The sequence below is a fragment of the Ambystoma mexicanum genome, chromosome 10 (genome assembly GCF_040938575.1).
Source record: "Ambystoma mexicanum isolate Mex_15411 chromosome 10, UKY_AmexF1_1, whole genome shotgun sequence".
Taxonomy (NCBI): Eukaryota; Metazoa; Chordata; class Amphibia; order Caudata; family Ambystomatidae; genus Ambystoma; species Ambystoma mexicanum.
The window spans coordinates 772,472,237-772,495,167 of NC_090932.1; the positions used below are offsets into that span (position 1 = coordinate 772,472,237).

At 47.4% G+C, this 22,931-nt stretch overlaps 1 protein-coding gene across 1 annotated transcript in view; it reads right to left on the reverse strand.

The window, feature by feature from the left end:
• SLC33A1 (solute carrier family 33 member 1) overlaps nt 1–22,931 on the reverse strand; it is a 283,255-nt gene that overhangs the window by 137,073 nt on the left and 123,251 nt on the right. Inside the window, exon 3 of the mRNA XM_069618428.1 lies at nt 9,058–9,248. Coding sequence (XP_069474529.1) covers nt 9,058–9,248 — 191 coding nt within the window. The remainder of the gene's footprint in view (nt 1–9,057; nt 9,249–22,931) is intronic.

Consider the following 22,931-nt stretch of genomic DNA (forward strand, 5'->3'; position numbering starts at 1 on the left):
GACCAGGATAGGGACCAATGAAGACGAGGTCCATGTGCTCCAAAACACGGACTCGGAACTGGTGCGAGATATGAACAAGTTAAGGCGAAGTGCGATGACTTAGAGTCCAGATCCCGCCGGAACAACATTCGTATTGTAGGGGTCCCGGAGTCGGCCCTTGGAGGCAAAATGGAACAAGCTGTTGGAAATCTCCTGAGAGACCTATTGGGTAACCCTCAGCTCTCCCCATTCTTCACGACTGAACGCGCCCATCGGGTACTGGCCCCCCACCCCAAGCCAGGTGACTTCCCCAGGCCAATTATTGCTAAGGTTCTCAGCTTCAGGGACAGGGATCACATCCTGCGCTTTGCCCGGGAGAAGGGTGAGCTGAAACTGGAGTCCCAGACTATCCGTATCTTTCCCGATTTCTCCGTAAATGTTCAAATGGAACGCAGGCAGTTCAACGGTGTGAAAAAGCTGCTTAGGGAAAGGAACGTGGAATATGCTATGCTGTTCCCTGCAAGACTGAAGCTCACCCATCGCAATAAGCTATACTTCTTCACGGTCCCGGATTAGGCGGTTACATTTATTGAAGCCCACATACCGCTTCCTGGTCCGGTGGATATTCATCTGGAGGAGGGCTGAGATGGCCTGCCCGGACTCTGGTGTCTGCGCCTCCCTCCGCACCAATGGCGTGTTTGACATGTGCATTTCCTTGCTATTTTGTGAATCATTTATTTTGTATATCCATTACTAGGTTTAACTTGTTGTAATGCCTATTTGAAACCTAATATGTGATACTGCTGCACGATCTACGGTGTACCACACCATTCACTTCTCTAATACAGGTTCACGGCAGCAGCGACCCCCGCTGCTATTGCAATGCCGCGTTTGGCTTGTTGTGATCCCTCGATGCGCCCCAGTTGGGCGTATAGGCGAGCGTTGCCCAGTTGGGGTTGGCACGCACGCACTTGATCTTCGGGTGGGTTGTTGCACACTGCTATGTTTCGGGGGGCAGTGAGGGAGGGGGGGGGGTACAGTTGTGGGATGTTATAACAAAAATGGCAAGGTTGTGGTGACCCTGGGCACGAATCAGCGTGCCATTGCATTGATAGCCAACACAGGTTCAACAGATAATGTTACACACTGCTGGAATCCCCCCTGAGAACCACAGAATGGCTATTAGGTTAATGTCCTGGAACATCAGAGGGCTCAGCAACTTCACGAAGGCCCGCAGGGTCACTTCATATGCCTAGAGGCACGGGGTCCAAATACTCATCTTGTAAGAAACCCATGCCCTTGCACACCTCTCGTCCTCTTTTGATCCGACATGGGTTCCCAACAAATATTAGACGGTTTACTCCTCTCAGTCCAGGGGTGTCCTCACCTTAATTCACAAGTCCGTGGAGTTTTCTCCTCGCACCAGTCACATAGATCAAGAGGGAAGGTACGTAATCCTCCATTGCCTACTTGCCAACACAGAATGCCTTGTGGTTAACACCTATGCCCCAAGCATTGATGCACCTGATTTTTTTGATCACATCGACGACATACTCCAAAGATATGTTGGGATCCCGATTATTTGGGGGGGTGGGACATGAACCTCATACTAGACCCCGAGCTGGACAGATCGGGAGCCGCTCCCAGGGTGATGTCCAGAGCCGCCCGCCGCCTCCACGCCCACATGGTCCCTGCTGGTCTTGTTGACGCCTGGAGAGCACTCCACCCGCTGACTAAAGAGTTTACATTCTACTCTTCGGTACACGACAGCCATTCCAGGATTGACCTCTTTCTCCTATCAGCTGGACTCATTGGCAAAACCCTTGATTCGCAGATACTGCCGCGCACCCTCTCTGACCATTCCCCGATCACATTGGATATAGCTCTGCACCCTCCTCTCCCCCATCGCTCCAACTGGCGATTTAAGTCGGCGGCGTTGCACGACATTGTCTTTAGGGCCGACATCCTTGCAGATATCACCTCGTTTGACAACAACAAACGACACGACACAACAGATGTGGTTAGATGAGAGGCATTCAAGGTCTACATCAGGGGCATGTGCATCTCCAGGGAGGCGGGGGTCCTGAAAGACATTAGGAACTCCTTGCGGCGCTCCAAGACCAGACTCAAGGAATTGGAGCGCGAGTACGCTTCTGCCCCTTCCCCACCCAAGCTAGCACAAATACGCTCTGAACTAGACACGTTTGAGTCCCTTGCCCTCAGCGAGATAAGACACTTTGCCCGACCCGCTGCGGCTCGACAGTATGGCGAGGGTGAGAGGCCCGGTCGCACCTTGGCCCGCCTAGCCCGGATGGAGGGGGGTAAAGCCCGAATAGACAGTATTATCGATAAAGATGGAGTCCGGCATTGGTCTGACCAGCCCATCCTTGAGACCTTTGCAGACTTCTATACAACCCTCTACGCTCAGCAGCGAGAGCACAACCAACAAGATCTGGACTTGCTTCTTGATCGCATACCTATGTCCCTTATATCCAATGCTACTAAAGAGCAATTAGACACGCCCTTCACCCTGGATGAAATCACTGCGGTCATATCTTCCCTCCCTAAGGGGAAAGCTCCCGGTCCAGACATCCTAACCCCCGAATTCTATCAAGACCATGTTGCCCTGCTGGCCCCACGCCTGTACGAGGTATGGGATGAGTCGCTACGCCATGCGACCCTCCCTCAATCTTTGCGTGAATCTGTCATCACTGTGCTCCCCAAGCCGGGCAAGCCTCTGGATGAATGCGGCTCCTACAGACCTCTGTCTCTTATGAACACCGACACCAAAATATTCACCAAGATTATAGCAAACAGGTTCCTCCCCATCATGAAATACTTGATACACCTGGATCAGAGTGGTTTTGTTCCCGCCCGCTCCACCGCGCTAAATATACGGCGACTGTTTAACGTCATCTCTAGAATCGATCCCAATGCCAACGCGGTTGCTGTGACACTGGACGCCCAGAAGGCGTTTGACATGGTTTCATGGCAATACCTATGGGCAGTGCTTGAGAGGATGGGAATCAGCCCTAACATGCTGTCCTACATCAAACTGCTTTATACCAACCCTGTGGCCAAAGTCCTGGTTAACTCTCATCTGTCGGCTTCATTCACCCTCCACAGAGGGATGCGCCAGGGATGTCCTTTTCTCCTTTGCTGTTTGCGATGGCTATTGAGCCCATGGCGGACAGCATACGGGATAATCACACACATAAGGGGATACGGCTACGGGATACCCCTGAGATTATATCACTCTATGCGGATGATGTACTTCTGTACATCAGAGACCCCTCGGCTCATCTCGACCCGATCATTCGTGAAATAATCAAAATTGGTACATTCTCGGGCTTCACTATAAATGATTCCAAATCAGAAATCTTCCCCCTCACACCCGCCACTCCCCAACCTGGGTGCGAATTCCCGCTCAAATGGGCTCCTGGGGGTATCAAGTACCTTGGGGTCCAGGTGTCCCTCTCAAGGGCCTCCTTGCTGACCGATAACTACAAGGCTGCTGCACAATACGCCGAGGCCAGAATAAAGAAGTGGTGTAACCTCCCCCTCTCACTATCAGGGAGACTTTCGCTAATCAAAATGATCTTGGTACCATTTGCTAATGTCCCACTCTGGCCCGGGAAACGATACTTTGCTGATCTGCATGCAGGGTTCGCCCGCTTTCTATGGCACTCTGGCGCAGTGCGTAGGAAGTGGCAGCACATGACACTGTCCTATGAGAAAGGGGGCTTCAATGCACCGGACATGGCCCTGTACTGGATAGCTGCACAAGCCCAACACGCCACACACTGGTACCAACACCAGGACCCTCCCCCGCATGTTAAGCTTGAGATCCTTGCGACAGGAGAGGTTAACGTTAAGTCCCTGATCCTTTTCCACTCGTATCACTCGGACGCCCCAGCGGACCCAGTGGCCACCACCATCAGGGCGTGGAGACAGGGTTTGCTACCCCAGACTGACAATCCCCCGTACTACAAATGGCTACCCTTGTGGTCATTCCCGGGCCTAGCCCCTACACAAGATAAGCTCCTTATGCGTCACTGGCTAGACCTGGGATATCGCTCTTTTGCTGATCTGTTCCCCGATGGGAAATTCATAACTCCGCAGACATGGAGGCCGGGGCACTCCAGGACCTCACTTGAGCTGCTACAGTACTTTAGACTCAGAGCGGCAGTCCGAGATATGTGGCCTTGTTACCCGGACGAGGCACCCCCCCCCTCCCCCCATTCCCCCCCATTCCCCCCCCCTCCCCATTCACCCCCTCCCCCCCCTCCCCATTCCCCCCTCCCCATTCCCCCCCTCCCCCCCCCCCATTCCCCCCTCCCCCCATTCACCCCCCCCCCCCGCAGAACGGACTTGGAACTTCTGTCTTCTCCCCCATCGCCCGCGCATACGACTGCGCAAGTGGAAGTAAGGCCAATATTGTTAGTATCCTGCTGCTGTTGATATTTAGTATTGCTGTTGAACCCTGTCACGAGCATCCAAGCCCTGAAGTTTGTACTATGAGCTGTTGATGTAATGTGCATTGTGCCCGTCTCTACTTCTTGCCAATAAAGAAAAGTTTAAAAAAAAAGAAGATTAACATGGGGAAACAGGCAGAGCCATGGCAGAGGGTACCTCACCTGCATGGACTTTGGTTGGGGCCTCCTTCCCCTTCCCATCACGGATCCTGTTAAAGGCTCCCTGTTGGCATTCGTTCTCCTTCCCATCTCTAGCATCTGCCTTGTGCCAACCAGGTTTCCTGGTTACTTCCTACATCTGGGTCTCAGACTTTCCAGGCCTGGGCGACCCCATCTCCAACTTTCCCACCCTAAATATTCCCCTGCTAGGGCCCTCCACTCCTCCAACTCTGCTTGTCAAACGCTTCTCCAGGCAGAGAGTGGGGGGCAGGTCTCCCTCCTCAGCAGGTGCCTCCCTTGGGAACAGCCTCCCTGCCCTTCTCAGACTTGAGCCAGACCTCCTTAAGTTCCAGAAACATCTAAAAACTCTGCTTTTCTCTACCTCTTTCCCTTCCTTGCTAATCACCCCACTGCCGCCGAGATTGGTGGCCTTATCAGCATGAATTGCACAGGTTACCAGGCCCTCCACCCAGTCAATACCAGCCCCCTCCCCCTTCAGCACTACCCCATGCCTGCCAGTTATGCAACGCACCCTGGAATTGGCCCAAAATACACTGACTCTAGTAAGCATCAAGGCTATTCTTCCCCACAATAATCAAAAAAGACGTCCAGATTGTCTCGGACCTCAGAGCTTCTGAATTGTTCCTCCAATCTCCTGTACTCTCCTATCAACCTCCTCTACCTCTCACCCGCCTTCTACTTCTGTCCTTTTTCACAACCTCCACGTTCCTCCTAAACTCCATCTGTTTTTCTCTTCCAACAACATTCTCTTTCTTCCCAATGTTGTCCCTGTAGTCTTCACTTCCAGCAGCCTTCTCCTTCCGATGTTCTCTTTCACCAACTTTTTCTCTTCCCAACTGCCTCCTTCACCTTTTGATGTTCTCCTCACAACTCTTCTGCTTCCATTCCAATCACATCCTTCTGGTGTTCCCTTCCACTAAGCTCCTGTTCGCCTTGCCCCTCCCCTCCTCCTCCTCCTCCTCCTCTCGATATGCCCTTCCATTTACCTAGCCCTTCCATCCCCCCTCAACCTACTTCTTCCGATGTCCCCTAACACTAACCTCCAACTATTGTACCGCCCCTTTGTCCTGCTCTAGCCTCCAACCTCCTCCCTACTCTTACCACCTTTGCCCCAGCTGGTTTCCAACTTCTCCCTAGGCTCTCTGTGCTTGCTAATCTCCTTTTTCACTCCTAATCTAGCTTTAGAAGCCAACCTCGGTCCTTCCTAAATCTCTCACATCGACTGACTGGGCGTATATCTTTATATACAATGGTGACCACTCCCACTGGGCTGTACTTTGGGTGAGTGCTGCACCCGTCTCTCCAATGGTTCCCTGCGTATGGTTACTCTTTCTGAAAACACCCGAGATCACCTGACGGACAAAGGTGCACCAAGTCTTCATTTCGCCTCCCCGGCATCTTGGATTTCACTCTACATGTATGCATAGTGTGACACATCCCAGGATGTTTTCATTGTCCCCTATGAGGAGTCCCCGTCACAAGGGGTCAGGGAGGTGAGGCCGCTACCCGAAAGCCCACCTGGGGGTGGTACTCAGCAGGAGCTTCTCATGGGGAGGGAAGTCCCCTATGGGACCAGTGCAGGCTATCCAAGGAGAACACAATATTTCCCCATTCCAGCACTTACTCACTCAACCCTCCCTCCCATACACAACACCTACATACCACACACTCCTATGCATGTCTGTAAGGTCAAGAATGCGGTTTCCGTAGAAATTACTAGGATGAGGAAGAATGGGAGCTACCCAAGTGGAGCCTCCTTGCGAGATACTGAGACGAAGAACCCTGCTGACTCCTGAGACAACAGTAGGTTCAATACTTTGACAACGACGAAGTGCAGAGACATGTGGAGTCCCTCTGTGAACCATATTGAAGAGTCTCGTGGTTATCAAATTCCAATTGGCCAAAGCCAAAATAAAATAGAAGGACTTAACCAGACGACAGTCAGTCCTCTCTGGAGGAACCACGTGAATCGGTTCTGTGTGCACGAGAGAAGGAAACAAAACCGGGATGCCGGGGAAGAAGCCAGAAGATCCAGAGTCTGTTCCCAGCAAGCAGGGATGGCAGACTGGCGGACATAAGGCACAAGGCAATACTGAAGCGTGGATAGCAAGACAGCTACAAGGAGGAAGATTGGTGCTGTGGAACCACTGCAGACTAAACTAAGCTCACAGGAGCACCATGGGTCCCGCGGCTGACTGCAGGTGCTGGAAAGGAGCCAGAGACCTCACGCATGATAAAACAAGGTACGCAAGTGGGCAGAAAGGCGCCAGGGAACACAGGAGGTGGTGGCAGGCAGAAGGGGGCGAGAGCAGCCCGAGTACAGGGTCTGGGACCTGAAACGCAGTCGTGAAGAGAGTGACTTTCACAGCCATTTAAATGTATGGTAGTACTTGGCAAGAGAGAACCAAGTCTACTAGGAAGGAGAACTATCTGAGAAAGGAGAGTCTGGGACTCAGAACCCTAACAAGAAAAGATTGTTGATTAATCTTCATTGTCACAGTACCTGGCAGAGAGGTGACAGAGGATGACTGAATCCAAGAGAGGGGAAGGAAAGCATTACCCATGACACAGTGGACATTGATATTCATAGTCCCAGTACCTGGAAGTGGTAAGCCAGGTTGGTGGGGACACCAAGCTAAGAAGAACCAAGGGAAGGGAATAATTCCCCATGGCATGCGTAGACACTGGAAAGACCAAGAGAAGGGAGTCCTTTCTCTTGGCCATGTGAAGAGCTTATGGGAAACCAGGGTAAGGTAGACATTTGGCCCGGTATTGGTGAACATTGTGAAACAAAGCCAAGAGTCATTCTCTTGCCAGTGTGAATTGCACCGAGCAGCCAGGCAAGGGAAGCCACTTCCTCTGGTATTGAGAAAACCATAAAGAAACCTGAGGAAAGTTAGAGGTGATGGAGTCATCCCTCTAACACAATGAAGACCGAAGACTTTCTTTTAATGCGTCTTGGTGGAGCTCCAATCCAAGGAACATTGTTTAGATTGCTTGATCTGTACCTTTCTGAGAAGAACATTTCATTTACCACATCCAGAAGTGAACTGGGCTGTTGTCCAGAAGAAGGGAGTAATTCTTCTGGACCAACAAAATCGCCCCTTTTTCGTTAGTTAATTTAGAATGTAAAGGAAGTAAATGGGTTTTAACTCGACAGTGAACTGTTTGGTTTTGAGTGACCTCCTCATGGAATCCTTAGTTTGTTTGAGGCAAAGAAACCTCTCTTAGAAATAGGGACGGGTAGGGTTGTTCCTTTTACATTTGTATCTAATTAAAAGTCTATAGCCAAAAGCATGCCACCTGTGCGTCAGTCTTCGTCTTCTACACCCTTACAATAGTCTCATGGGATGTGTCGGGAGGGTGCCACTTTCTGGTTTCCTCAGCGTGTGCTTTTCACGCTGGGTTGTATTTTAACAAGCCGACCAATGATAGATTCTTTAGGGGACATCCGCCCAGATCGGTAACTTTGCATCCCTTGAAGTAAAACATGATGCAAGTAATGCCTCATTTCTGTAGTGTATTATAGTGGCATGAGGTTCACTGGCCGAGCTGTGGAATGCTGCTAGTGGTTCATGAGCAAAGCAATGGAGGTGATGTCTGGAAGGTTCAGAACCTGTTTTCAGCCACATGATTTGAAGACTTTGGAGGACACCCTGCTGAAAGTACAATAACCAGCTCTGTGGTGTGGGGTTTGCAGATCTTGTAGGGGCATCTTGCCAGCATTCTGCAAATGTATGCCCAGACGTGGGGCCCGCAGGACTTTTCCCACAACCGTGCAAACGTGACCATCTTTCTTCCTAGGGGTTGCCATTGGGGCCCAAAGACATGTGCAGGGTTCCTAAAGAGGGAAAGAGATAATACATCCCACTAGGGGAACCGCCAAAACTAGACCTGGTCAGGAGGGGGGGGGGAGAAGAGTGGGCGCAATAGGTCCCCAAATGCCAAAACAGCCAGTTGCTACTATTTTTGTGGGCACATTGCATCCCTCCCCGAAACGGAAACTTTGGTTAGGAGGACATCATGCTGGCAACACAAAATACCCATAAAAACATAACCACAAGTGCCATAACTGCCACGGCCATGCACTGCTCATAACTTCCAATGTTGTGCTAACTGCCATGGGAAATCCGCTTTTGAAAATAATCCTTGCAGTACATTTATGCCCTCAAATCAAATGTGAGCATAACCAGCCTGCAATAGTTTAATTAGCTATTTGTGTTACTTGTGTCCTGTCGAAACAGCTGGTACATGCATGTCATTTGTGGTGGCATGAGCAGCGCTATAAGTGCATGGCAGTGACTGTTACTTTAGGAACCCCAAGTGCCACCTATTCAGAGTAGTGTACGCCGATATTTAAACACACAAACACTGTAGTCATAAAATCTGGATAAAAGGACATGCCAGACATTAGTTTACTCACTTTGGCGGTTAGAATCATGATGCAGAATGTAAAAACAGCAGGCATCTTGATGATGGAGATTAGCAACTTGTAGGTTTCCTTAATGCTCTGCGTTTCTTCTTTGGGTGGCCTGCCTTTACTGTTTTCCTTTTTCAAAAATGCCACCAGCGTGGTAGTTACTAGAAAAACAGCACCCCAGAAAAACATGAAATCTGCAAAAAGAGGCAGATAAGCAGTGTTAGTCATGTAGTAGCGCAAAATGTGTTTTCTTTGAATGGGCTGGAACAGAAAATGTGTCCTTTAGATGGAATTTTACTTAAGAGAATCACTTCTTTTGTCACAACGATTAATCTTATGCATGTTTATTTACAAGTATAAAAAGCCTAAATTGTGATAGAATGGAAAACATTAAAACATTCATTTTAAAAGGGGCACACTAATTTGGCAACACAGGTTTTTCAAGGCAGAAATTGTGACTGCAACCATCACATCAGGATGTAATCTACAGTAACGGAAAGAACCTTTCACATGCTAAAGCCATGCATGAGCAAACAGTGCTACCGGATTCATGGGACAAGGAGTAAAAATTGCGCCGTATGCCAGGCTCTCACATGATGCAAGAAACAGGCAGTCTAAAAGAACTTAAACATTCTACAGATCCTGGAAATAAGACATTCATTAAACACGTTTATTACATCTGCATACTATCGAAAAATTGAAACTCCATTTAAAGATTAATAAAATATCATATAGGTAAACAGGATTGAAACAAATGGTTTTGATACAATCAGCACGCAACTAAAGCAAAGTTACCTGTATATTACTGCCCTCCATGCTAAGTTTTATACGTTTTTAACCAGATTAAATAGAACATGTACGATTATTTCTCTTATTTTTGAATAGGTTCGAATTCAATTGTCATATTTTTTTCTTTGAATCAAAAATGTTATTGTGTTCATTTTAAACTGTTGTTACTGTGGTTTTTTATTTGCATACACCTGTGGAGCGTTAGGGCTGTACAAATCTGAGCTCTGGGCGGAAATGGTGTGTGGCTGTTTGGCCCAGAAGGTGAGAGGGGCAGTGGAGATCAAACGGGTAAGTCACAGCGAGCAGGGAGCCAGCAGGAATCATGAGCTAACCTACCACCACCCAGCATATAAATGAGGGAGAAACAGACTCCATAGGCTCAAATGCGAATAGCACTGGATGTAGATAACCCCAAGATTTACTACCTCTCATCCATACAAAATAGTGCAGTATCAGAAGGGAAATGTGGGCAGTGGGAAGGAATAAGGAGGGATTCAGTCACATGAAAATTTAATGAGGAGGCTGCATATACGTTTTTTTAAACATATGAGGAACAGTAAAAAGGGAGAAAAACTATCCACAACTCGGTGCATCACTATGCGAGTGCTTTTGTGTAAAGGCCGAGACGTTTGGGAGAAAAGCCAAAGAAGCAAGAACAGTGTCATAAAATACATCAAACGCTTAGCTGCTGAAACAGCAACCACACACATAAGAACATTTGTCAAATCAAGCAGTTTGATTGGGCTGTCCCCTTGAGCATAAGTGCCTACCTATAGTAAGAAGAGAGACCAGATCAGAGGCTTACCAGATATTTAATCCATAAGAAAGAAGACCAAAAAGATTTCTGCATCCTGCCCTTTTTGCCCAAAGAAGAGGGAGACAGATTCTTACATATTTGTTGAAATGGAGTATAGGGTTAGGAAGGGAAACTTGGAAGAGGTGTGGATAGTCATTGTGTGTTGGTTATTTAGAAATCACATATGCTTGGATAGAGTGGGATGGGCGTAAGCCTGACAGTTTGGAGATCTTAGTCTTTTGTAGGGATCGCATGGGCGATATGAAGGCATCACGTGCCATAGATCTGATCTCTTTTGTAAGTTATCTCAGTAGTCCGAACAAGAGAATCCAGATGGTCAGTGATTTACAAAGGGTACAAGTGGGGTGTGGCCAGCATGCAAGCAGCAAGGACGCGAGTCCCGCGAGCTCCCTCTGGCCGCCCGCGATATCCTGTTTAAATATCCTTTGGACAAACCGAAACGGCCTGGAAAGACACCCGAGCCGACCTAAAGCGGTATAGCACGCCTGGAAGAAATCCTGACTCCCGGACGAAATCCGCTCCGCATCTACTTCGACAAGCCCGGAGGCCCCCTGGGCGCGAGGAAATGCCTGCCAAAATGGCCACCGCGGACAAGACTGAGGAAGACACGGGTCGCCGAAGCACTGCAAGTAGGGGAGGAGGGACCCGGAGCCAGCTCCTTCGTACGAAAGGAACACAAGCGTGCACTTGCCCGGCGGGATCCTAGATTGGCAGCTGGACCTACTCTGTGTCGGAGACACAGGCACGACTGGGTCGAGGGGTGAGACAAGCGCTGGTGCCCCGGACACATCCTGCTGCACCGCGGGGCAACGAACACCACCCAATCCGCTGGAACCCCTGCGCGGAGCCCGACCCTGCCTGGGTCGAGTGGTGTGGCCGGCAACCCGGCAGTGAGGGTGTGGAGCTCCGCGCCACCGACCCGACGACGATCTGGGAACCTGCATATAAGCCTGAAACGAGGTGAGCCAACCAGCATTGCCCCGCACCCCACCACCAACCTCACAAACACTAGAGTGGGCTCTGGGCCCAAGCACGGAGGGAACCGGTCAGATACCACAGCGAATACGGCTGCCACCTTCCCCAAGACCCTACGGGGGGAGGCGCAGGGGACGTATAGCGGTGGCAACAGGCGGACAGCCACGGCACGGTGCGGAAACCCGGAACACGATCCTGTACCCAGAGCAATACCATAGACCTGAGCACATACAAACCGGGGGGGACCCCCAAAAAAAAGGGACCCTAAACAGTTTATTTAGCACTCGCCGGAGCCCCACACTCCGACGACTCGAAGAGTTGACTCCCACACGTACCCGGAAGGGTTGGCCTTACTGGAGAACAGCAAATCCGGATATACAACTCTGCCGTGGCCCGGAGGGCGCCCGATCTCAAGCCTGCAAGAAGTGTCCCCCCCCCCCCCCCATGGCACTCATATGCTGATTGACCACATACATATGAAACCCCAGCGTGGCACCACATACCTACTGTGGGGTAGATAAGAGGAGCCTATAACGGGTGCCGTCACAAGAACAGTGAGGACGTGACTAAAGGCCTGGTATTGGGCGGAGCAGAAAACACAAGGACCTGCTACCTGTTGTTTGGGAGCGGTGGCACGGATCGAAATTAGGCCGCCTGTCGTCTAGTACACAGGTGGGGGGAGGTGGAGATCACCACAAGCCACACACACAAAGAACGAGCAGGGGATCCAAAACGATTCCCATACCATGGGCAAAGATAAAATGAAACGGGGAACCACGCAAAGCACCATGGACCAAAACGCAACTAGCACCCCCACCACTGCAATGGAGGTGCCACCACCGACGGCCTCCCCCTCCGAGGCTGGAGACCTGACATTAAAGGATGTGATGGCCGCCATTGCTACTTCACTCTCCTCAATGGAGAAAAAAATGGATGGCATCTCAGCAGAGGTCTCATTCCTCTGACACGACCTCCAAAAGTTGTCCTCTCGCACAGGGGAAGTAGAATAGAGGGTCTCGAACGTAGAGGACGATCTTGGCGGGGTCCACCTGCAGCTATCACAAGCAATCACACATCTAAAATCTCTGGAAGCACGAGTGGAAGAGGGAGAGGGCAGATCACGCCGTAACAATATTCGCATTTTGGGACTGCCGGAAGGGGCAGAAGGTCCCAGTATGGAACTCTTCCTCGAGCAATTGCTGGCGGACCTGGCGGCACCGAAATCCTTCTCTAATTTCTTTTCAATAGAGAGAGCCCATCGAGTACCATCAGGGCGCCCAATACCTGGGGCCCCTCCGAGGACCATCATCGCAAAGCTATTGAATTACCGAGACAGGGACGCAATACTGCAGATGGCCTGATCCGGAGGCCCGACTACATAAAACGGCTCCAAAATCGCGTTCTTCCCTGACTACATCCGGGAAGTGCAAAAAGCCAGGCAATCCTTCGAACATCTAAAGAGGAAACTGCACTCCATGATCAAATATGGACTGCTTTTCCCGGCACAACTCAAGATCCAGCATAACGGCACTACAGTACACTTTACGGACCCAAAAGAGGCCTGGAAATGGGCCGAGACACATATCGCTGGGACCCGAGGACCCCAGACCCTGGGGGCAGGCCCAGACTCCCGGGAGACAGAGGGCGACGAGGGCAGCTCCCCCCTCGACTGGAACCGAATGATCCGGCTCAAGAGATAGAAAATTGACGCAGTAAACCAGGTATGGCAACTGATATACACCCAGCAAGACTACACCAGGGCACGCACTAGACACTCATGCAAGGGTACTGTGAAACCCTGTTAACACTTTGCCGTAAATCCGTCAAAGGAACATGATGTAAGCAGCGGGCCCCTAAGGGCCACCACCTACAATCCCGAGTTCCGTGAGGATTGTGAACATCTGGGTGGTGTGGCAGAACGAGTAGAGAAAAGAAAATAGGGTAATAGTTATTAGTTAATGAGATGACTGTCCTTTTGACAGTGTGTTGAATTTGTTATTTTGGGCGACAGATGCTTCAAGTTGGGTGGAGTATGGGGTGGGGGGATCAAAGTTGTAATGTTAAGCACCGCACCAGTTCCGACACACGCATGGTAACATCTTCCTTGCTAATAAGCCACGCAAAACACTGGAGTACATATGTCGACAGAAAACCACCTTACGCACGACCACGACCAATCCCTGGACAGGCAGCCGTATCACGCAGCATTTCTAGACACCCAACACAGCGTCACTATAGTCACACAGCTCAAATGGCAGGGACCTCCAACATGAACAGCAATAGAACCATCCGGGTGATGACATGGAATGTAAACGGGCTCGGTAATAGCATCAAAAGGCGACTGGTCCTGCAGGCATTGAACCGAAACTCCCCAGACATAGCTTTCCTAACGGAGACGCATCTCGCTGGTACAAAGTGCACATTATTTAAACGCTTGAACTGCAGATTGGCATTAAACGCCGGTTTCACGATGGGATCGGGAGGGGTATTAATCCTAGTACACAAAAGATTCCCATATATGCTCAATACTGTTACACAGGACACGGGAGGCAGATCCGAACACACAACAGGAACCCTCTGGGAACGCACCATATCCATGACCGCTGTATATGCACCACCCAATCTACTAACCTCTCTGACCAATGACATTACGCCCCTACTCGCTACCAACTCTGCAGATCTTACACTAATTGGGGGAGACTTCAATGAAGTAATGAATGTAGACATTGACAGAACACATGCAAGGTCCAAAAACCCAGAAGCACGCACTAAACTCGCCACATTCACTAATGCTCTGGAGCTGCAAGACGTATGGAGATCATTGCATCCTAACACAAGAGAATACTCGTACCACTCTGGAGCACATGCCTCACTGTCCAGGTTAGATTATTTTTTCCTACCATTAAGCAATATACATGAAGCATGTGAGGCACACCTACTCCCCAGAGGTATATCGGATCACTCTCCACTCACAGTAAAGATTAAGACCAACAGATCAATCCCCCCCCACCCAGCTGGAGATTAAACAGTTACTACCTAGGATTCCCAGAACTGGTAGAACATATTCAAAAGGTCACTGAATCGTACTTTGAAATGAATATTGACTCTGTAGACAGCCCGATAACGCTATGGGAGGCACTAAAAACGTTATTAAGAGGTGAGGTCATAGCCTGGACCTCAGCCCACAGAAAAAAACATCTAGAAGCAATACGTGAAGCCGAAATAAAAGGTACAGAACGCAGAGGTTGAGCATATAACCCATGACCAACCCGCAACGCACCGTACTCTACAATTAGCACAAAAACAGCTGCAACACATAACTTTAAACAATGCTAAACAAGCACACGCAGCGATGCGAGCAAGGGTATACGAGACAGTGGACATAAAACCCGGGAAAATACTAGCATGGCTAGAAGGTAGGGAGTTGGGCCTTACTCAAGTCAGGAAACTAATAACGGAAGGACCAGATCCACTAGTAACAGACCAGGACATAGCGGAGGGGTTCGCAAAGTACTACACAGAACTGTACAGAGTACCATCCTCACCGCTATCAACTGACATACTGGACGAAATCACTCTCCCTACTTTGAGTGTGCAACAGCTCAACATATTAGAACAAGAAATCACTGAGGAAGAAATAACCAAGGCAATTTCAGAACTCCAATCAGGGAAAACCCCAGGTCCAAACGGCTTCCCAGTCAAAATATGGAAGAAAATTGGCGCAAATGTAATCTCCCGCACCTGCTACGCCTTTTTCAACACTCACATTCACAGGGTTGCCTCCCCCAGACCTTACGAAAGCCACGATAATAGTTTTGCCAAAAACAAATAAACCACCTGAGAGGTGCAGCTCCTACAGACACATCTCCCTAATAAACTGCGAGGCCAAGATACGTGCAAAGGTACTGGCCAACCGGCTACAGCAAGTTATACACACACTGGTACACCCAGACCAGTGTGGGTTCATGCCGCAGAAATCCACTAGACAAAATATATATAAGACTACATACAGCACTGGAAAAACTACCAGGGTTGCAGAGCCCCCTGGCCTTGCCGGCTATAGACTTTGAAAAGGCGTTTGAATCTGTTTATTGGGAAGCAATATGGGCGATTATGCAACAAATGGGTATAGGACCGTACTTCATGAGCTGGGCTAAGCTGCTATACCACCTTCCCGAAGCTGTAACCAAGGTAAACGGGCAAGTTTCAAATCCTTTCCGGCTGGGTAAGGGCACAAGACAGGGTTGCCCCCATCAGCTTTGATATTCGCATTAGCGATCGAACCTTTAGCAATCCTACTAAGAACCACGCAAACATGGAGTGGATTCAGGTGGGCAGAAGACTGGGAGGACAAGGTGTCCTTATACGCAGATGACCTGCTAATATACCTACAGGACCCACGTGACTCTTGCCCCATCGTGACGCAATTGTTAAAAAGATACGGCATGTTCAGCGGCCTTCGCGTCAACTGGTCTAAATCCATACTGTTCCCAGTGAGGCAGATGGACAATGCAGTGCCAGACGAATGCCCATACTGCATTGAAAAGGAGCAATTTAGATACTTAGGCATACAAATTGCACATAAACTAAGAGACTATGTGTCCAAGAACTTACTCCCTATAACTTTAAGGTTCAAGGATGACATCCAACATTGGATGTCCTTACTACTTACACTATTAGGACGTGCTGCACTTTCCAAAATGAAATGATGGCACTCCCCCGCTTTCTTTATATATTACAAAATGCTCCACTACCCATAGCGCCCAGTGAGTTTCATAGAATAGATCAGACACTCAGGAAACTGCTATGGAAAGGGGACGCCCACGCATGGCACTCACGACCCTACAAAGATCCATATGGGAAGGCGGAATCGGACTCCACCGGCTACAAACATATTACTGGGCCAGTCAAATGGCAATGATAAACTACATGGGGACACCACACTACCGCACAATAGAATGCCGGATTCCAACCCACAAGAAAGACCCATCATGAAATACCTCTATTGCCAAAAAGACCAGGCTGCAGTCCCATCCATGCAGACACATAACTCTGATATGGTCAGATGCTCACAAATACTTAAGCTGGGATGGGAAGCTAACCCCAGCACAACCACTGTGGAATAAACACCTCCCGGAAGTGAACAAACTCCCTAAATGGCACTCCTGGTCCCAACTAGGCATTACTAAAATTGGGGATGTAGTGAGAGAAAACGAAATAATAACATTCAAAGTTTTAGCTACCACCTTTACACTTCCCCCTAATGAACAGTACCACTATGTGCAGCTTAAACATGCATTACAGGTTCATCTCCCCGATATGATAGACATGCCAGACTACTCCCCGCTGGAACGCAACTTATTCCCAGAAATGGTTAGACACAAAGTCACGTCCACCTTATATGGTGCCATAACTTCTTTCGCCACGAAAGAACTGTCAGGTTTGAAGGCCAAGTGGGAAAGGGATGTGGGCGCCATACTTCCAGAGGACTGAGTGGCTGCACTAATGTTCCCCAGAGAGGTGGCCATCTCCTCCAGGTTCAGGTTAATACAACTGAAGATAATGCATAGAATCTATTACCCGAGGGTATCACTATTCAACTGTGGGAAAACCACTGACCCGCACTGCTTGAGATGTAAAAGGGAGGAAGGCTCCTATTATCACATACTGTGGGAATGTGCCGTCATCCAACAATACTGGCAGCAGTGCTGCAGCGAACTGTCAAGGGTAATGGGCAAAATAATTCACATGAGTCACAAACAACTACTGCTGGGAATAGAAGAGGATATCGAGCTAACACGTTATGAAAAAGCGTTTATCTACCACCTCTGCAATACTCAAAAGAAATATAGCGCAACTCTGGGGCTCTGCAACAGCACCGAAATCTTACGCAATGGATCAAAGATGTGGACATTTGTATTGCAATGGGGAAAAAAAGTATATACAGCCCGGGGATGTCCTGAGAAAGCTCAAAATATGGCAAAAATGGGAAGATGCACACTGAGCAGTAACCTATATGGATATACTGTGCTAAAACCCAAGAACTCGTAAGGGAACCAGCCTGCGTAATATTAATGTGGTAAAATGTCCGGTTATGCTAAGTTCCTCTGTATGTAAAGCAAGGTGTGGAACTACGAATGGGCAGGAAAGGGAAGTATTGGTTACCCCGTTGGTCGGGGCTGTATGTTTTCTTTGTGTTAATAAAAAACAATAAAATGTTATATTACAAAGGGTACAAGTGTGTGATTTGGCATTGCCTGGAAAACCACAAGTTGGCACTGGATCAGATGAGTCTTGGACAAAGACTATGGCCAACAATTTCACTCTTCAAATATAGGTAAAAAAGCAAGTCTGGCATTACCATTTCACAAAGCTTTCCCCTCTTCGGTATGGGGGTTAATAAAGAAAGATACAGAAGATGCATAGCAATTATGGCAAAACTGCATTATTGCCCTTCACACTTTTGCTTATTTTTACTCCGAATGCTAGTCAGGAGGCATTTGTGATACATGTTCTAGAGGTTTTTTTAAACATTTGCTGGAGAAGAACATATGGGATCTTGACAGTTCATTGGAAATAAAATCATTGGGAGGTGACAAGCCTTCACTTCAATAAAAAAGTTAAGGGATAGATTCCTTACAGATTCTTTTGGACAAAATTACTACTCTCCAAGGTAAAATCAACGCTAAACAAAGATGCCTACAGTTAGACCAGCAGTTCACCTTCCCTACTACCACTAACACACCCTCCAATCACAGTCAAACCCTTCAGCTTCTCACCCCTTACTATTCCTGAGGTTGAAAGCATCATCAACAAACTTAAACCTTCCAATTGCCAAGGCGATACCTGCCCAGCACCTATTAAGGAGGCCTCACACGAACTAGCCCCCTTTATCACTGCCTTCATAAATTCGTCCTTCAAAACAGGCATCGTTCCGGATAACCTGGACGACGCAAGGGTCATCCCTCTTAAAAAACCCACCCTCGATCTGAGCATTCCCAAGAATTATAGGCCCATCACCACAGTACCATTTATGCTCAAAATACTAGACCGAGCGGCTTACCTGCAGATTCAGGATTATCTGGAATCCAACAAACTCCTGGGCCTCAGGCAATCTGGCTTCTGGCCGAAGCACGGTACTGAAACCGCCCTATTAGGCTTACAAACCCAAATTGAGGAACTGAAAGATAATGGGAAACTGGCCCTTCTTTTACTAGACCTCTCAGCAGCCGACGATCTGGTCAATCACCAAATCCTATGCCAACATCTCAAATCAGCTGCCCACTTCTCTGAATCTGCTACCTCCTGGATTAGATCATTCCTTGATAACAGATCTATGCAGGTTTTCTCCCCCTCAGCATCCGCCGAGACGTCACCTATTCACTGCGGTGTTCAAGGATCCTGCGTGTCACTGACAGTCTATAACGTGTTCACCAAACCCCTATTCGATACTCTTGACCATCTGGGTGTCACCTACACAGATGACACCCAGATCCTCATCCCTATCACTGGTGACCACGCTGCAGATACCAAATCCTTGAATGATATCTCCTTGGTCGTGCAGGCATGGATGGCTCAACATGAACTCTGCCTTAACGATGACAAGACTGAACTACTCATCCTGGGATCCCAACAATGTCTTAATAAATTTGATCCTTCCTTCAAGTCATTTACTATTGATGGCAATACGATCAAGGTAGCCAATGACACTAAAACGTTAGGCATTTACCTTGACTGTAGCCTATCTTTGACTAGACAAACGCTGTTAGCTCAGCATCTGCTTATACGTGCAAACTTATTACTGCATGCAGACCCTTCCTGACTACTGCGAACTGCATCATTCTTGCGAGAACACTGATTATGTCCAAGATTGACTACTGAAACGTCCTTTATCTAGGAACAACCCATTGCAACTTAAATAAACTTCAACTCACTCAGAATTATGCCTTCAGTGCTGCCCTAAATATTCCTAGGAATCAGCAAATCACTGACCACAGACACAACCTCCACTGGCTCTCGGTACCAAAGAGAATCTCCCTGAAAATGCTTGCCCTTACCCACAAGTGTCTGGCTAATCAAGCTCTCACCTACCTGGCCAACCAACTTACCCCCCCCACACTTCTACCCATCCTCAGAGAGCTGCCCAAGGCCATTGCCTCTCCCTCCCTAGATTCAAGTTCCAGAAAGAGGGTGGAGTCAGCTTCCCGGTTCTAGCCTCCAAACTGTGGAACTCCTTGCCCAACCCCTTGAGAGTAGATCCATCCTTTCAATCATTCAAGAGCAAAACCAAACTGTGGCTCTCTGCTCAAGACATCCGTGCTACCTAAAACCCTGCATCGATACATCTATACTGTCCGACTTGCACTGCTACTGCTTCACTGTATTATTACCTGTATACAATTCCTGCTACCTGAATTGTATATATAGGCTACTTTCACCTATTGTTCCTCATCCGTCGTATTCTTGCTCTGTACACTCTACTTTGTTTTACTCTGTATTCCGACTGTAAATATGGCATGTAACTTAAGATATGGGCCAGATGCATGTGGGTCAGGCGCGCTATATAAATAAACAAAATACAAATTCTTGGAAATTCAAACATCAGCAGTAAACAGATTTCCCCAATCCTAAATAGGTATGGTCAGTATAATGGAAATAATGCTGGTCACGTTCTTGGGTCATCGAATTCTGGAAATTTGTGATGGACAAAGTGTTTACCAACAGGCTATACTTTGAGGCCGACTGCACAGAAAGAAAAAAAAAGTGCATATAGTTTTAAATTCCCTACAGGTTACTTCACCAGGGAATCCGCAGGATACAAGCTAAAAAAAAATAATAATAAAAAAAATAAGAAATTGGAACCAGATAGTCCCAGTTTAAAGAAATAGCCATTGTCGATGAGCAATACATTTAAAAAAAAAAAACTATGAGACAAACGGTAGTCAACCTAACACATTAAGAGTTTTAAAAAAATGAAACCTTTACTGTTGAAGACTAAGCAGATATTCTTTAAACAAGGAAATAAAGCTGGTAGGCTGTCAGTGAATCGATTGATAGCCTAAAAAATTAAAAAGTTCATCTTTTATCAAAATGATTATTGATGGGGATGAAACTCACAAAAGGGTTTAAAAATATATATATATTAGAAGAAGTTTTTAACAGCAGAGTACATACTTGGCTCCGACAATGCCTAATTTAATGAATGCACAAATCTACTTCAAGGCAACGTACTCGCCTTGGAAGCAACACGACACGGAGCAACACAGGTTCGATCCCCGCATCCGTGCTTAGAAACCTAAGCGAGTTATAAATAACCAATCATATCATATCACTCAGCAATTAAAAACTTTAAAAACTCAAAAGCCTACACCCTGAAGGGTTGATTGTTGGTTGTTTTCGTTACAAGATCATTTTAGCCATACACAATGAAAAAAAATTCCAAAGCGGATGGGCCCGATGGATACTATCGTGTATTCTCGAATCTGACCCCCACTTTTGGGCAGCTATTCTCCTCACGAAATTTTAACATATTGTTCTAACACGATTCCAGGCTCTTGGCTGAACGCAATAATTATTCCCATTTTTAAAAAAGGGGACCAACAAGTTCTGGTGACTTCTGCCAATTGCCTTGATGGACACTTCTGCCAAGGTATTCGCTATCTTGCTGCTGAAACACCTCATTTCTTTTATTCTCGAACAGAACATCTACTCCAGGTATCAAGTAGGATTCTGTAAAGATACGGGGACCTCCTTAAATGCCACCTTGGTCGCCCACATACTCGCTAAATCCAAGCAATTAAATTTGGTCCCAATATATTTAGCGGCCTTGGAGCTCTCCTGTGCCTTCAATACAATACTACGTTAATTACTTTGGTCTAAATAATTGTCTATGGGTTTCCCCACAAAGGCTTGTGCAATTGATCGCTCTGCTTCACCACAACACGACCTTTCAAGTCAGGGTCACCCAAGATGGCGTGTTGACTCCTCCCATCTCGACCTCGACAGGAGTAAAACAAGGATGCAACCTTGCCGCAAACATGTTTAATCTTTACACTTGCGACATGGATGAACTCTGGAATGTGCCATCTATGTATCCATTGAAACTCAGAAGAACTAAGCTCCATTGGCTATGTTTCGCAGATGACCTTATATTGCTGGACAGGACACCCTACGGTCTTCGAAATGAGTCAAATACATTTCATGAATATGCCTCCACTCACAATTTGAAGGCCAACTCTATCAAATCATTTTAGCAATCGCAAAAAAATCAAATCCTATCACTTACATATTGCGGGCTCTAGGATCGAACGTCTAAATAGCCTACGTTATCTTGGCTACATACTATCTGACGCCAATTCAAAAAGATCATGGGCTATTGGTTTAAAAGCAAAAGCTTGTCCTTTGACGTCTATGATGAGAATAATATTTAGGAAACATTGCTTCCAGTCATTGATTTCTATATGCTGAAGGTAGATCCTATATTATTGTATGGGCTGGATTCTTGTCTATTACAAGTGGATGATATGCTAAACAGCATCCAGGCCCATATATGGAAGCACACATTAGGTCTGGAATCCTCAGTACCCAATACAATAATCTTGCATGAATTGGTCTTTCATTGCTTGCATCTAGATGGTCTTGGCGTAAATTAGCTGGATACGTGAAAATATTGGTTCCAGCTCGCAACTCACTCTTTCAGGACCTCAATGAGAACATGAGAGGGTAAGTTGCTATCAATGGTAGCATTCATTTACCGTATCAATGCAATTTTGGCTGAAATCAATTCTTCTACCAACGATCTAGCCTTGGGTTTAGCAAATGGGAAATGCAAACTATATGAGTACAACTGGATCAGAACCATCGAAACCAATAACTCCTATACTACGTACTCAGAGTATGCATTGTTCCCAAGAAAGAGACATTTCACCTTAGCTCATAGAATTTCCATGCGAAAAGGCAAGATCAGCGTATCATTTGCTCAAAACTTTACATAGGGACTTTGTTTAAAAATATATTTTATATATATTATTTTTTTTTTGATTATGGGCCATCTTTTTAGCCAATACAATTTTTGAGAGCACTATCCCTTTAACTAGAATGCTACATAAAATTGATGAAGCCCTAATTGGTGTACAATAAAGTGTTTGTTAGTGACATCCACGTATGTAACTGACGATGCCCTGTGTATAGGCTACCTTCTTCAAGCAATCTCGTCACTTGAGATGTATTGGAGATAATTGAAATCAGTGTCCATTCAGCAACGAGGCGGTCTTCATATGACCCTGTTAACATTTAT